Below are 17406 nucleotides of genomic sequence, written 5' to 3'. Positions count from 1 at the left end.
TAAATGGACTCTGTGATAGATGGGGGAGTAAAGTGTAGCAATGATTTACTCATCCTGTTCACCTATATACTCCATAAATGTATTTTTGATGCATTTGCATTGCTTTTATTGCAAACCTCTTTGACTCAAATTTAAAGGGGGTTCTCCGATTCCCCTCACTTCTGTCCCTTTTGGTTGCTTGCGAAATCTTATGCACGGCCGGCAGGTATTTTACACCTGTCCAGTTAACATGCATCGGACACCACAGCAGCAGCTCCTCTCTTTTACCAAAATGACTGTGAGAGGTTTTGGATAAGCCCTTTAAGATTGAGGAAAAAAAATCCTTGACATTTTTTATAATAGTCGTGCATCAGTGTATTCTCCCTTTATTCTTCGTAAATATAACTGATTAAATTGACAAGTGGAAGGGATCATTTGCCTTGTCAATCGGGTTCGTCCCTCCATAGTCTGATACTGTCCAGTCAGAGAAATGGTAACAAACAGTTGTCAATTTAATCTAGTGATTTCCTTGCAAATTCCTTGCAAAATAAATTAATTTATTAATTTAAAATATAAAGGTACACAAAGACGTCATTTTTTAATCTTTTTTTTTTATATAAGCTTATAGGATTATAAAAACACGACTACCTTCTAAAATCAGAGCCGCCCCTTTCTACAGTTTATAATTGCTGGTCAGCATCATTGATGTGTATGGTGGAGAGATGGGATATCACAGGTAACCTGTGGATAGGGAGCGGTGCAGATTTTTGGAGTCCTGCTTTTCTAATTCTGGGGACCACCTATTAAACTTGGGCTGCACATTTATACTGACGAGGGATTAAAGAACAGTACCTTGTACCATAAAAAGTGAAAGATTTTTAGGTCCGTTTTTAATATCCTACATAGTTTGGTGTCTTTACTGACGACACCAGACTATGTAGGATATTAAAAATGGACCTTGATAGTACAATATTACAAAACGATCTGGATAAGATGTCTGAATGGGCAGACACTCGGAAAATGAGATTTAATGTTGATAAATGTAAAGTAATGCACCTAGGACGGAGTAATCCCATAGCTGCGTATACATTAAATGGAAGTAAACTCGGGACTACAGAACAGGAGAAAGACCGGGGTATTTTGGTTACATGTAAGCTGAGCAGCAGCACTCAATGTCAGGCAGCAGCTGCAAAAGCAAACAAGATTTCAGGGTGTATAAAAAGAGAGATTAGATCCCGTGATCCCAACGTATTGTTACCCCTCTATAAATCACTTGTAAGGCCACATCTGGAATATGTGATCCAGTTTTTGGCTCCACATTAAAAAGGGTATTCAGACGTTAGTCAGTTCAATGGCGGCAACAAAATTATGACAAGGAATGGAGGCCGCCCGTATGATGAGAGGTGGAAATAAAAGACGCCTCAGAGGAAATCTCATTTATATGTATAAATACATGTGTGGTCAATATAAAGGACTGGCTTATGACTTATTTCTTCCAAAGACAATACTAAGGATGAGGGGGCACTCACTGTGAGTGGAAGAAAAGCGATTCTGACAGCTAAATAGGAAAGGGTTCTTTACAGTTAGAGCAGTCAGACTGTGTAATGCGACCACAAGAGGTAGTAATGGCAGATACTATAACAACTTTTAAAAGAGGGCTGGATGATTTCCTCAGTGCACACAACATTGTTGGTTATAGATAATTTAGGGACAAATAATGTATTATCAGTGGAGGAAGGCTGAACTAGATGGACCTAGGTCTTTAAATAACCTATGTGCTATATACAGTACCTGAATAGGGACAGCTCAGAGGTCTAAAAAAGAAGCACTCTACTTAAAAAAAAAAAAAATCTCTATAATTATTTAATAAAATGAACATATATTATTATTATTTGTTTTTAGAACGCCATTACTTCCTTGGTGCTTTACATGTAAGATGGTATTACATACAAAATATAAATATAAATTACAATGAATAGAGTAACAATGACAGACTGGTCCATAGGGGAGCGGGCCCTGCCTTTAAAGGCTTAAATTCCCCAGGATAATGGGGGGAAACAGTAGATTGGGGAGTTCGGCAATTCTGGTGGTGGTGAGGTGGCAACTCCAGTGGTGGTGAGGTGGCAGCTCCGGTGGTGGAGAGGTGGCAGCTCCGGTGGTGGAGAGGTGTCAGCTCCGGTGGTGGAGAGGTGGCAGCTCTGGTGATAAAAAGGTGCCAGCTTCGGTGGTGGAGAGGTGGCAGCTCTGGTGGTGGAGAGGTGGCAGCTCCGGTGGCAGTGGGGTCATTACAGCTCTGGTAGTGGTGAGATGGCAGCTCTGGTAATAGTGAGGTGGCAGCTCTGGTGATGGAGAGGTGGCAGCTCTGGTACTAGTGAGGTGGCAGCTCCTGTGGTGGAGAGGTGGCAGCTCTGGTACTAGTGAGGTGGCAGCTCCTGTAGTGGAGAGGTGGCAGCTGTGGTGGAGAGGTGGCAGCTGTGGAGGTGGAGAGGTGGCAGCTGTGGTGGTGGAGAGGTGGCAGCTCTGGTGGTGGAGAGGTGGCAGCTCTGGTGGTGGTGAGGTGGCAGCTCTGGTGGTGGTGAGGTGGCAGCTCTGGTAATGGTGAGGTGGCAGCTCTGGTAATGGTGAGGTGGCAGCTCCGGTAATGGAGAGTTGGCAGCTCCGGTGGTGGAGAGGTGGCAGCTCCGGTAATGGAGAGGTGGCAGCTCCGGTAATGGAGAGGTGGCAGCTCCGGTAATGGAGAGGTGGCAGCTCCGGTGGTGGAAAGGTGGCAGCTCCGGTAATGGAGAGGTGGCAGCTCCGGTAATGGAGAGGTGGCAGCTCCGGTGGTGGAGAGGTGGCAGCTCGTGGTTTTAGCATCTAAATACTGATGAAACACTGATGCTAAATACTGAAGTGTGAAGGAGGCTTAAGGCTGTAAATTCAGGCTGGGAGACCATCGGTCATTCTGGGCATTGTGGTCTGTATATGGACTGTGACTCTTATTATTTATTTCATGTGTAAAATCACTCTGCTTTTTATACATTCAATCTTTTTTTTTCCCTCTTGGGGTTTTGAAAACCAGGTGGTGGGAAAAAGAAAAAGTGCAAAAAGTCCTTATTTGAAGTGATCCCTAATGAAATCTGCTCTACACTAGGCAGTGTACAATCTAGAGTCTTAAAAAAAAAACAAAAAAAAAAAAACCCTTTTCCAAAATGCTTCAAAAACTCTTCAAAACCTAAAAAAACCCATCCTAAAGTGGAGCGTTCCCTGAAGTGGTTTAACTTGTCGTTTTTGACCTCCCCAAAAAAGCTGGGTGTGCAGATCTTATTAAATCTTCAGGTTGAGTTCAGTGCGGTACGATTATTCCCCCAGGAACAATCGCTGCAAAACATTTTACATTTCTTTTAATTAAATAGTTGTACCTCTTTAATGTGGGAAAAAATATCCTAAAGTCATAGAATTCATTAGCGAACTGATCAGCTAAGAAATTCTCTATTACCCCTGTACTTAAAAGAAACAGTAAAAGGAGGATAATCTTCATCTAAGTGCCATGGGTTAGGTGGTATCACCACAACCCTCCAGTGTCCTCTATAAAGGATGGATAGCTTCTAGTTATGGTGACTGAAGCCAGTGATGTGAAGGTATCTCAGAGCTGGTGTTAGTGCCAAAAATCATCAGGACAATTGGACAAGAGGCCGACTGGTCCACTGTACCCAGGGGCACATATACACTTGTTGCCAGGTTTTGCACGGTTTTTATAGTACCTCCGCGGTTTGCACGGGTAGTTATTATTATTATTTATTTATTATAGTGCCATTTATTCCATGGCACTTTACGTGTGACGAGGGGTACACATAATAGAGACAAGTATAATAATCATAAACAATACAAGGCACAGACAGTTACAGAAGGAGAGAGGACCCTGCCCTCGAGGGCTCACCTTCTACAGGAGGAGAGAGCACCCTGCCCGCGAGGGCTCACAGTCTACAGGAGGAGAGAGGACCCTGCCCACGAGGGCTCACAGTCTACAGGAGGAGAGAGGACCCTGCCCACGAGGGCTCACAGTCTACAGGAGGAGAGAGGACCCTACTCGCGAGGGCTCACATTATACCGGAGGAGAGAGGACCCTGCCCGCGAGGGCTCACATTCTACCGGAGGAGAGAGGACCCTGCCCGCGAGGGCTCACAGTCTACAGGAGGAGAGAGGACCCTGCCCGCGAGGGTTCACAGTCTACAGGAGGAGAGAGGACCCTGCCCGCGGGGGCTCACAGTCTACAGGAGGAGAGAGGACCCTGCCCTCGAGGATTCACAGTCTACAGGAGGAAAGAGGACCCTGTCCCCGAAGGCTCACAATCTACAGGAGAAGAGAGGACACTGCCCGCGAGGGTTCACAGTCTACAGGAGGAGGAGGACACTGCCCGCGAGGGTTCACAGTCTACAGGAGGAGGAGGACCCTGCCCGCGAGGGCTCACAGTCTACAGGAGGAGAGAGGACCCTGCCCGCGAGGGCTCACAGTCTACAGGAGGAAAGAGGACCCTGCCCTCGAGGATTCACAGTCTACAGGAGGAAAGAGGACCCTGTCCCCGAAGGCTCACAATCTACAGGAGAAGAGAGGACACTGCCCGCGAGGGTTCACAGTCTACAGGAGGAGGAGGACACTGCCCGCGAGGGTTCACAGTCTACAGGAGGAGAGAGGACCCTGCCCGCGAGGGCTCACAGTCTACAGGAGGAGAGAGGACTCTGCCCATGAGGGCTCACAGTCTACAGGGGATGGTTGAGGATACAATAGGTGAGGGTGGAGATGGCCGTGCAGTGCTATGGAGGTCTGAGGGTTACTGCAGGTTTTAAGTTTGTCGGAAGCGTTGCGTCTTCAGGTTCCTATTGAAGCTATCCACAGTAGGTTGGAGCCTGATGTGTTGTGGTAGAGCGTTCCAGAGCATAAGGGAGGCATGTGAGAAATCTTGGATGTGATTGTGGAAAGAGGAGATGTGACGGGGAGATCTTGTGAGGATCTGAGGTTACGTGTAGGTAAATACCGGGAGACTAGGTCACAGATGTAGGGAGGAGACAGGTTGTGGATGGCTTTGTATGGCATGGTTAGAACTGGACTCATTAGGTAATGGGAAGGCAGTGAAGGGATTGGCAGAGAGAAGAGGTCGGGGAGAAGCAGGGGGACAGGTGGATTAGTCGGGCAGCAGATTTTAGAATAGTTTGAAGGTGTGCAAGAGAGTTGGAAGGGAGGCCACAGAGCTGGAGGTTGCAGTAGTCGAGGTGGGAGAGAATAAGGGCATGCACTAGTGTTTTTGCAGCTTCATGGGAAAGGAAAGTACGAATCCAGAAAATATTTTTGACTTTTAGTTGGCAGGAGGCAGAAAGGGCTTGGATGTGTGGATTGAAGGATAGAGCAGAGTCAAGGGTTACTCCGAGGCAATGAGATTGTGAGACTTGGGAGTGTGAGCAGCCATTGTCTTTCATGGATAGGCTTGTAGAAGGTGTTGAATGAGGAGGGGGAAAGACAATGAATTCTGTTTTGTCCATGTTATGTTTTTGGAATCGAGCAGAGAAGAAGGATGATAAAATAGGAGACAGACATTGTGGGATTCTGGTTAGTAGAGAGGAGATGTCAGGTCCAGAGAGGTAGATCTGCATCCATTTGTGGCGGCTCGGTAGATAGCACTGATGTGTGCATTTACATACAGTGGTTCAGTGGTTAGCACTGATATTTGCACCGCTGGGGTAGTGGCTTCTAATCCGAATAAGAATGATATTTGCCTGTTTATATGGATATGAATGTTATTGGTATTTACACTGTGAGTAATGGCAATCTATGTACATTGCTGTGGAACATGTTGGTGCTATATCAATTAATAATAAAAGCATGATTTTGGATTTATTAATCGATCTCTTCAGTTATGTTCTCTTACACAAACAGGACATTAAATCATTGGTGAACAGATTTCCATTCTCATATTGTGTTTTTTTTCGTAGCTCGGCGTAATTTAATTTCTGGTGAAATAATGACATGCATCTGCTAAACCGTCATTTGTAATCACCTCCGTGCACGGGCGAAGCCACCCGAGGATAGCGCTCCCTTTATAGGGAACACATTTAGTGGTTGTAATCTAAGCCGGTTATTATGATTGTGGGATAAATGGTCCTCGTGATTGATTGGCTTCTTTATATCACCGGCAGCAGTCCAGGGATATAATGTGATCAGTGCCTGCAAGTGGAGCCGGCCTTCGAGGGGTAGTCCCCAATCATTGCAATGGTTAGAGTAGCTTTCATTCCATAAACCCGTGCTACGTCCTATGCTGATTTGATCAATACTGGGATTGTATCCAGGGGGTCATTTCTTTTCTATGGTGTTCCGTTTCCTCTCTGCAAACAGTAGACGTATATTTAGACTCCCATCGTAGTCCTTTGTCTGACGTCATGTGTTGCAGCCATCGTCTGTCATATCCAGTAGCCTATTCCAATACGCAGGACACGTAAGTTTATTCCGTGCTTTTAACCTTTGCCCTACCAGAGTGATTTCATTACCTGGTAAATTGGCTTCCACTATCACAATATGCCATGTTGGACTACCACTGCACTAAGGAAGGCAACCATAGGGGATCTGCATCAGAGACTGCACTTCCTAAGGACTGTCTCAAACGTCAGTGAAAAACACACATGTGTTTAAGGTGCGTATGACCCTCTGTGTGCCGTGACTTTGGCACATGTGTGTTCTCCGTGTGCTATAGCACACGGAGATCACAAACTTTATACTCACCTGTCCCCCGGCGCTGCTGTCTGTGGTGCTGATGCCTCCGACGCTGCGATCTCCGGCCGCTGCTGTGTCTCTGCTTTTGTTACTTCCGGGTCACGGTGCAGTGAATATTCATGAGCATAATTAGCCTGCCTGGAAGCAGGAGACAGCAGCACCGAAGACTGTATGAACAATCATTTTATTTCACAGACATGTGTTTTCTCTGGTAAATGGCACACGGATCACACCATGGCGTGGTCCGTGTAACATCAGTGGTACCGGAGAAAAATGGACTTGTCTCTGTGCGGAACAGACGAACACGCTTGTGCGCCGCGCGGACACACAGTTAGGGAGAAATCACTGATGTGTGCACAGACCCATTGATTTTAATGAGTCCGCGTATGTCCGTGATTCTGGCATGTATAAAAACGGACATATGTACCGGAATCACTGACATGTGAAGGAGGCCTAAGTGATAGGATGCTACCTATCAAACATGGCACTTGCAGAACATATGAAGGACTCGCTAACGAGTAATTACAGGGGACACTCCAGTTTTCCTCTGATTGTTCATTAGGTCCTGAGTATTTCATTATCAGTAGAGGATGCAGACACTATCCTCCACTTTCCAGGAAAGTCTAGTTGCATGCCGTGCTGCCGCAAATCTTTGCAGGTCCAGAAATTCACCGTACGCAGCCATTACTGTTTGCACGTCCCATTTCCCATTTGTTATAGGCCTTTAGCATGGGGAATAAATCTTAGCAAACCACCGGGAGAGAAACGTAAGCCAGCGATCAGTCTGTAAATGCTTCCCAGCAGCTGTTTATTTGCAGCATTTAGCGTTGTCAGGCCATTGCACTCCGCTGCCGCAGACGTGGGTTCACGGAGACGTCTCATTATCCCTTGATTCAGTGCGTTCATCCAGCGTGGCTGCTCCTTGAAGTCTTGATTAGCACTTGTGGGACGTTACAATGGAAAGATGTCGAGCGGATATCAAGCCACATAACGGGGCTGAAAGGGAACCGGCACCGATGTCACATCAAGTCGACAAAACAGCGCTGGTGTGAAATGTGTAAAATAATGAGAAAAAAAATCACTGGTGAATACAAGTCATGGGGACATTACCTTGTTACTTGCTCCATCCAAGCTCAATACCAGGAGGTTTTCTAAACATTATTGTGCTTCCCGCTCTCTGCCCGGGTTTCTCCTAAATTATTCCAACGCCGATTCATCCTGATAAGATCTAAACCACATAGTGATTAGGTGATGGTGCAGTATTTGTGGAAAGAGTCTCCAGGCCACCCGGGATGTTATTATTACCCACTCTGCTGCTGTGGTCCACCAGTGAATCCATCACTCAGTGCCCAAACAGCATTGATAGAAAAAAAAATTGCTGCTCTACATAAAGATGGCCAAGGCTATAAGAAGATTTGCAGCACCCTGAACTTGAGCTGCAGCACAGTGGCCAAGACCATACAGTAGTATAACAAGACAGGATCCACTCAGAACCGCCTCACCATGACCTACCACAGAAGCTGAGTGCACAAGGTCAGTGTCATATCCAGAGGTCGTCTTTACAGAATAGACGTATGAGTGCTGCCAGCATTGCTGCAGAGGTTACAGGGGGGGGGGGGGTTCGCCTGTCAGTGCTCAGACCATACACCGCACGCAGCAGAGGTTACAGGGATGGGGAGGTCTGCTTGTCAATGCTGAGGCCATCTTCTGCACGCTGCACCTCATTGCTCTGCATGACTGTCATCCCAGAAGGAATCCTCTTCTAACGATGATGCACAAGAAAGTCGCAAACAGTTTGCTGAAAATATCTTGCTTGAAGCCTTGCAATGGCACGGCTCTGCTGATCAATTGTCAGGGGTACTTTGCAGGCTGCAACATCGCTAGCCGATGCTAGTGATGCCGAGCGCGATAGCACTCGCCCCCGTCGCAGATTCGATATCTTGTGATAGCTGCCGTAGCGAAAATTATCGCTACGGCAGCTTCACATGCACTTACCTGCCCTGCGACGTCGCTCTGGCCGGCGAACCGCCTCCTTACTAAGGGGGCGGGTCGTGTGGCATCATAGCGACGTCACACAGCAGGTGGCCAATAGAAGCGGAGGGGCGGAGATGAGTGGGACGTAAACATCCCGCCCACCTCCTTCCTTCCGCATTGGTGGCGGGACGCAGGTAAGGAGATGTTCCTCGCTCCTGTGGCTTCACACACAGCGATGTCTGCTGCCGCAGGAACGAGGAACAACATCGTAACATTGGTCGTTCCGAAATTATGGAAATGAACGATGCTACACAGATCGCCGATTTACGACGCTTTTGCGATCGTAAATCGGCGTATCTAGGCTTTACACGTTGCGACATCGTTACTGGCGCCGGATGTGCATCACTTTCGATTTGACCCCGACAATATCCCAGTAGCGATGTCGTAACGTGCAAAGTACCCCTTAGTTGTCTTCTTGGTCTCATGATGTCAATATGTGACCAGCATGATGATGACGACGGTTTAATACCAATTCTAATTGAACCCAAAGTGTATTGGGCGATTCATGGATCAAGCACCTGGTGTGAATTTTGCCATTAAGCTTCTTATTAGATAACAGCAAACTGTGCAAAAAGTGCCGAAACTTTGAACAGTTGGACATTTGCATCCAAAAGATTAGAGAAGGTCACATTAAGTTCGGCACCCATGGGGGCTGCAATGGTCTGCAATGGTCACTATATTATAAAACAACTGGACTGAAAGGGAGGAAATGCTTTCAGCACAACGGCAGATAAACCCAATCTGCTCCGGAGCGGCCTCTGTGTGTGGACGATGATATACAATTATAATTATCTTAAGCCCAAGGGTTGTTTAGCTCATATCAGCAAATAACTCATGCTCAGCACCTTTCAAAATGGTTTATTTAATAGGCGAGCGATGGAGCAGAGGGGAGCAGTGCAGCGGGTGCCCGGCTGCGGCAGATGCTGCCACTAAGCCCAGGCACAGCTGCCCGACTGCTGCAGGTACAGCTGCTGAGCGCACGCTCCACTTCTTACTCCAGATCTGATCATTCATTTCTTACCTGATAAAACAGCCTTTGTATCTACCAGCAGCGAATGACGTGGCATTTTCTCTTTGCAGGTCGCTATAATAGCTGGGAATTTTGAACTCGCCGAGTTTGTGAAAAACCACAAAGAAACTGATATTGGTAAGTAGTGGCAAATGGAAACCGCCGCATTTTGAATACTTTGTATGATATATTCAGACACTGGAAACGTCTTCATTCTTGCACAGTGGCTTCTTTAATATCTATTGCACAGAGCTCTCCTTCATGAAAAGAGGTGTAAAGTTGAGGCTCCATGGAAAACTGGGCCATGACATGGGTCACACGGCCAAAGATCTCTATATATGCAAGTACATTGGGTCGCTGTGATGCTCTATTACTAGGTGTCACTAGATACCACTAGGAGAAGAGAAGTCAAACTAGCCGGGGTCAGAAAGCGGGAGGACACAACAGAAAAGTGGGAGCTGGCGGAGACGTGGTCAGGGAACCACCCGGAGGTCAGGAGCCAGGAGGTCACGTATGGAACACAGGGAGAAAGCAGAGCTAAGGACAGGGTACAAGCCGGAAGTCTAGAGCTGGAAGTCACGTATGGAACACAGGGAGAAAGCAGAGCTAAGGTCAGGGTACAAGCCGGAAGTCTAGAGCCAGCAAGTCACGTATGGAACACAGGGAGAAAGCGGAGCCGAGGACAGGGTACGAGCCGGAGGTCTAGAGGTAGAAAGTCATGTATGGAACACAGGGAGAAAGTGTAGCCAAGGACAGGGTATGAACCAGAGGTCTAGAGGTAGAAAGTCATGTATGGAACACAGGGAGAAAGCAGAGCCGAGGACAGGGTACGAGCCAGAGGACAGGAGCCAAGGGGGTAATGTCAGAGTCAGGGACACGGGCGGAGAAGGGTAACTAGGGTTGAGGGACAAGATCAGAACAGTTCACTTACGGGAGCCAGAAGCACAAACTGCAGAACAGGAACTATGACTGGCGGAGTTCCGGGTGAAGTTGCTCCCTAATAATGCAGAGCAATCACCCGTAACGAGGCGCCTGAAAACATAAACCTCCCAACACCAACGCAGGACCCGAGACCGGGAAACAACCCGTCCACCGGAGCACAATACAACAACAGAGCATCGGCTCTGCAGGAGAGCAAAGCACCACAAATCGGAACCATAACAGTCGCATTGGCATCCACATGGTACCAGGGCAAGTTGCAAAAGTCAGAACTCTTTTCTTTTTGGTATTTTTTCGACTTGTCCTGGTTGTGACACCTTGTAGGTTACATTGCGATGCCATTGACTTGTACTAATGACATTTATCCATGTTTGGCCTCATGCTCTGTGTCACAGCCAAAGTTATCGTATAGCCCGAGCATAAAGTTGTCCTCTAGTTCTACAAAATTAATAAGATTAGTGGGGCTTCCACTCTCAAAATTTATTATTCCAAATGCCGTGTAGACCTAACCTAAATGTGACGAGGGTCACAGGACTGAATTAACTTGTTAGTACAAGCTAAGCCTGTGTACGAGAACCGTGGTCCTACTACGTGTACTGTGCAAACCTTCGCCGATACGAGGCGAACAGCAGGGGGCGCTCCACCTATGGACCAGTCACTCATTGCTAATAGTAACTACCATGTCATAAGAATGGATGCTCTCTATATATCTGATTGGTTGCTGCACCATTTATTATATTGATCATTTCAGCTGTATTTGCTGTAATGTTTACTCCTTTAGCTATTAATATCTAAAAATGGATTTACAATGATTATTTTCTTAAAATGTTGAAGCTCGAGGCAATCTGTATGTCACATTCGCTGCCGGGTGGTGGTACTGCGGCGGGCTAAAAGTGGACCTACTGGACCACATGGGAACCTCGGTTCTACGCTAACGTGGGGTAGAGAACCAGGACTGTGGCAGCTGACCCCAAGGACAGGGACGGACACAGGAGCAGACAGTACAAAGTTTGAAGTACAGATGGGACGGGGACCACCAGGGTGGCTCAAGGCAGGTAGTATAGCCAAGATGGACAGGCACAGTCTCTAGTACCAACAGGGTAGGACGGACAGGCAAAGTCACTAACAAGGCAGATGGCACGGCCAGGGCAGGACAAACAGGCAGAGTCTCTTGTACCAACAGGGCAGGCAGAGTCCAGGTACAAGCAAGACGGGACTTGAACCAGGTGCCAACAGGCAGGATGGGTTGGTAGCCAGGTACGGGCAGGAAAGGACTGGAATCAGGGGCCCAACAGGTAGGATGGGCTGGTAGCCAGGTACGGGCAGGACAGGACTGGAACCAGCGCTCAACAGGGCGGAACAGACTGGGACCAGGTACGGGTAGGACAGGACTGGAACCAGGTGCCCAACAGGCAGGATGGGCTGGTGGCCAGGTACTGGCAGGACAAGACTGGAACCAGGCACCCAGCAGGGCAGAACGGGCTGGGACCAGGTACGGGCAGGACAGGACTGGAACCAGGTGACCAACAGGGCAGAACGGGCTGGGACCAGGTAGGACAGGACTGGAACTAGGGGCCCAACAGGGCGGAACAGGCTGGGACCAGATACAGGCAGGACAGGACTGGAACTAGGGGCCCAACAGGGTGGAACGGGCTGGGACCAGGTACGGGCAGGTACAGTACTAAATACAAGACAGGACGGAACGGGACAGGTGATCTGACAACTGACTAGACAGAGCAATCTGATTAACAGGAACTATGGTGTTGAACAGGCAACTCCCTTAGTAGGATCTTGCCCTAAATACCCAGTACCTCTCAGCAATAGGCTGGAAAGCACTTCCTGGGAGTGTGGCACTGGCCCTTTAAGAGGAGCACTCCCGGAGGTGCTGTGATGCACGCATAGTCTCTGGGAGGTGGGGAGGAGAATCTATATGTTCTATCTACATAGAATCTCATAAGCACTAACTGCCATCTCCTATGTCAGTAATGGAAGGTCTTCTCTGAATACAGATTTCATCTCAGAATTGAGGATTTTGCTAATGACCGATCAATTCTGGCTGAGAAGGAAGCAAATCTGTCTGATAAGATTATTACACAGCTGCATATTTTCATGTGTAATATTGACTTATGAAATAAAAATTATAACGACGGTTCCCCTTTAACATTGATATGGGATCCAGATCTGGCTGTATAATAATGGAGGTAGAGCGTGCAGGTAGAGAAGTCTAGCAGCCAGCTACGCTCCTTACAGATGGAGCAGACTTTCTTGTATACACTGTTGCTTATTTATCTCCGAAAACCAATAGTTGCAATAATCATGAAATGTAATAGAACAACTGAAACGTGAAGCCAAAAATCTGCACCGTCTGCACAAACATCACGTTTATAAGGCTCAACAGCTACATTATCTGTAATAGTAGGGGGGCGGCTGCAGCCAGCATCCATATGGCGAGGTTAGGGGGGAGTTTGGTCGCCCTGACTGGCAGCAGAAAATATGGTTTTCCGTGTTTTGTTGGCAGAACACTCCGTTCTCTTTGTCTTGTCCAATTTCATTTACCAGCGAACAGCGAGTGCCAGGCTGCCCATCCAAACAGACGCACGTCCTGCCCCACATATCCCCTTATATTAACGATTAAGCCCACAGGCTGCGCTCGTGCCTCGCAGATATCTCTTCAATCAAAGACAGCTCCTCTGAAAATCCTACTTCTTCCAAACCTGTTTCCGTTCCTCGCTTGTTTCTGCCTCGTTTCTTATATATCGTAGATGTTGTTCCTGGTGGGATTCTAGCCCAGGACCCCAGTGCACAGCGCTGCCGGGGTACCAGATATTGATAAGGCTGTGTCGTCCGCAAACACCTTAGAACATCAGGCCTAAAAGTAAAGTCTGTGTTGTCACCGTTTTTAATCTGGTACATATATATGGGGCAGCGCACAATTGTGCACATATTTGGCGCTAATTAACACCACAGTCATTAGATATTCTAGGGCAAAAACAGGTACTTTGGGAAACATTTTGCTTAACCCATCACCCCACAATTTTTATTTTCCTCATATGCCTTGACCATTACTGATATATAGGATGCATCCCCAGCGTATGGGATTTGGATCAAAAATTCAACACGCAAATAAATACACATCCAACACCAGACTCCTAAATAAAACTTTAGACCCAGACCCTCCCCCACCCTGTATACAGATCCAGAGCAAGAACAGAACCCCTTGAATAGAGTCCCAAACTAGAAATCAGTTGTGTACAGATCTCCCCTATATACTGACCCCAGACCAGATCTGTCACGATTCCTCTATGCGGAGCATCTTGCACACAGGTGATGCTCTGTCGTGCCTTCCTGAACTTCAGAGCCAGCAGTGACACTTTTCCTTTTTGCAGAGCATCTTGCATTTGGAGATGCTCTGCTGTGTTTCTTTGAGCACTAGCTGGCAGGTTGATTGACAGCGCTGGCTTCCATGCTGGTTCTGGGAGGTGCTGATTATTCAGGTGTTCCACCTTCCTGGTAACTGCTTTGTTTCATTATTGAACATGCTCTTCCAGAACCTCGCCAGTCGTACTCTCTGGTTCTGCAGTTGTGCTCTTGGCTTGTGTTTGTGCTTGTTCTGATCTTAGTTACTTGACCCCAGACCGCTCATTGACTCCTCTCTCCGCCTGCTCCCTGTTCTTGTCGTTACCTCCTGGCTTCTGACCCTGGACCGTTTATTGACTACTCCTTGCCCGCTCCCTGTTCTTGTCGTTACCTCCTGGCTTCTGACAACGGTCCATTCATTGACTCTTCTCTGCCCGCTCCCTGTTCTTGTCGTTACCTCCTGGCTTCTGACCCTGGACCATTCATTGACTACTCCTTGCCCGCTCCCTGTTCTTGTCGTTACCTCCTGGCTTCTGACCCTGGACCATTCATTGACTACTCCTTGCCCGCTCCCTGTTCTTGTCGTTACCTCCTGGCTTCTGACCTCGGACTGTTACCTGACCACGTCTCTGTCTGCTCCCTGAATCTAATACCTGGAACCTCCTGGAATTCTGACACTCGGCCTGTGACTGGACTGCGATTTTGCCTTCTCCCTGTGTCCTGTCGTGTCCTCCTGTTTCCTGACCCCGGTTTGCCTGACTATCCTTCCGTCTATACTATCCATAAGTAGTGACTAGCATCACAAGATCTTCCATTTTCAAGAAGTTCAGGCTAGACATCATCTATACAGACCCCAGACTAGATTCCCATGTGTTCTTTGTGTACGGACCCCCCAGTTTGTAGAATCCATACTAGCTTTTCCGGTTTATAGATCCCCCAGTATATTGACTCCTAGATTTGCCCCCCTATATTCTGACCACAGATCAGACTCCAGACCATCTCACATTATATAGGGACCCCCAACCTGTGTACAGACTCCAGATACCACCTCATTTTCAGTTTTCCTGTATAGTGACTGCCTGCAACTTTGCGCAAAATTACCCCCAGGCCTCATCATGGCAAACGGAGATCATTGGGAAGATTTTTACCACTACATAAGCCAAGGTGGGGTCACCTCTCCTGGTTCCTCCACGTTCATGTACCCCAGACAACACCTTGATAGGAAGGAAGAGTTGGGAATGTGGCGCTGTCCGGGAGATTTGGTGGCTCTTCCAAGAGTCCAGGAGATCTCCAGCTTACTTCAGAAGGGAGCTTATCAGATTAGTAACTAGGAAAATACTCCATAATCAATAATTAGCGCCTCTCTCCATTTATCACCAGTGGATCTCTTTGCAAAAACAAGAAAAACATGGGGATTACTCATTATTATGCTGAACAGCATGCTTGGGCTTCCTAACCGGCGTACTTTGGAAGGCTCCTATTGATGGCAGCCTCGTGACGGAGCCTTATTTCATGCGCTCTGTGCCAGTGGTTTACGTTTAATTGCTCTTGCTGTTCCTCTCCAATTCTCCATGGAACTCGGATCTTAGGAGAGAATGCCAAGGATGGAAAATGTTTATTTGGCATTTTGATAATGAACACACTGTATTAAAAATAGTTGCTGGATCATCAGATTAGGCGATGACAGAGGATCATTGCCGGGAAATAGGAGGCCTCAGATCATTGATGAATTGGTCAAAAAAAAATGGACAGAGTGCGTTAACTGAAGGCCAAACATTAAGGGAACCCAAGAGGGCAATACTGAGCGTTATCTGACTGTGTATGATCAGTTGTTGTATGGAGAGGTGGAGATAGAGGGTTTTTCCAAGGAATCGGAAATCTGCCCTTTCAATATCATTTGGACTAGAAAAGCACAAAGGGCTGCTCAGTGGTCACATTTTTTCTGCCTACAGTCGCCAGCAGAGGGAGCTCCTTACATCTGTGCACTGTAATAGAGAACTGGGGAAAGAAAGCGCAATAGAGTCTTACCCCAATATGGAAAGGGTAAAAAAGTAAAATCAAACTCACCTATAGCGGTTGTGACAGTCACAAACCCTATAACAGCATAAAGATCTAGGTCAAAGGCAGCAGTCCCAGGTTTGGCTGGTAACAGAGAATAGTAGAAAAAGGGTTTTCAACACCGCGCCAATGACCCAATCGGATTCAGGAGGAGATTAATGCTTCTTTATTTTCATGCACAGGTCAATGCGTTTCAGGAGTCTCTGCTCCCTTCATCAGGACAACAGACAAAGAGATTTGATGTTTTTTTGCCTGTTGTCCTGATGAAGGGAGCAGAGACTCCTGAAACGCGTTGACCTGTGCATGAAAATAAAGAAGCATTACTCTCCTCCTGAATCCGATTAGGTCATTGGCGCGGTGTTAAAAACTCTTTTTCTACTATTCTCTACATCTGTGCACTGTGAGCTCCACCTAGTGGTAACAGCTGGAAGGCATCGTTTTATTTCTCAACGGGGTTATCTAATTTCCAAAAATCGATTTACAAAAATATCTGATCACACGTGCTCTGCCATTTTAGGAATGGCCTTAGAAGTGAGAGAGGTGCAGGAGCACTGTTACTCTCTGCTCACTGATGAGACTGTGTGCCATTTTTGATGATCTAGAGACTGGACCCACATCTTTTCCTATGTGTGGGTCATCTTCTTGGGCACATAATCCCCAATATGGCTCCATCCTGCACCTAAATATGGCTTCTCCTACCTTCTCTACTGGCGCATGATTTGTTAGCCATCATCTCTGCTGATCATCACCTCTCCGCTCCTGGTACAGGGCAGCTGCTCCCTCGATAATGGTGTAACACCATTTAGCAGCCGCAGGACCCCACCCCTCTCTCACTATACGTTGTGTCCTCTTCTGCCAACACCAGCGCTGAAGTAGCACCATCGCTTATAACTCTTAAATGAGCCACTCCCTACCGAACTTTAAGAAATGTGATGGCAAGTCTTGCTTTTTCACGACTGTTAATGAATAGACTGCATCCCGATTTTTTTTTTTTTTTTTAACAAAATAGTGGAGGATGCAGCTGCAGTTTTTAAATGGTCACTGTGACGAATAGCTGGGGGAGGGTCACGCAGACTTCCCACCGCTGCCACCAATCTGCAACGAACAGCCGGGGAGACATTGGATGTGACTTCAGGTTCCAGAGAATTATAAAATGGCAACTTTCCTCATATCTCCGCCCCTGAGCATCCCACGCAGAAGACATTACCATCATGTTTCCTATTATGATTTTATCTATCCATACCTAGGAAACATGATGTGTCTATTGTCCTTCAGCAGCTAGTTATTAA

General features: G+C 47.2%; 1 protein-coding gene across 1 annotated transcript in view; it reads left to right on the top strand.

The window, feature by feature from the left end:
• SHANK2 (SH3 and multiple ankyrin repeat domains 2) overlaps positions 1-17406 on the top strand; it is a 724216-nt gene that overhangs the window by 238853 nt on the left and 467957 nt on the right. The window contains exon 10 of the mRNA XM_075326528.1: positions 9835-9901. Within this exon, the coding sequence (XP_075182643.1) occupies positions 9835-9901 (67 nt within the window). The remainder of the gene's footprint in view (positions 1-9834; positions 9902-17406) is intronic.

Source organism: Anomaloglossus baeobatrachus, chromosome 10 (genome assembly GCF_048569485.1).
Source record: "Anomaloglossus baeobatrachus isolate aAnoBae1 chromosome 10, aAnoBae1.hap1, whole genome shotgun sequence".
Taxonomy (NCBI): Eukaryota; Metazoa; Chordata; class Amphibia; order Anura; family Aromobatidae; genus Anomaloglossus; species Anomaloglossus baeobatrachus.
The sequence above is the reverse complement of the archived record's forward strand: the minus strand, read 5'-3'. Positions and strand labels throughout refer to the sequence as shown.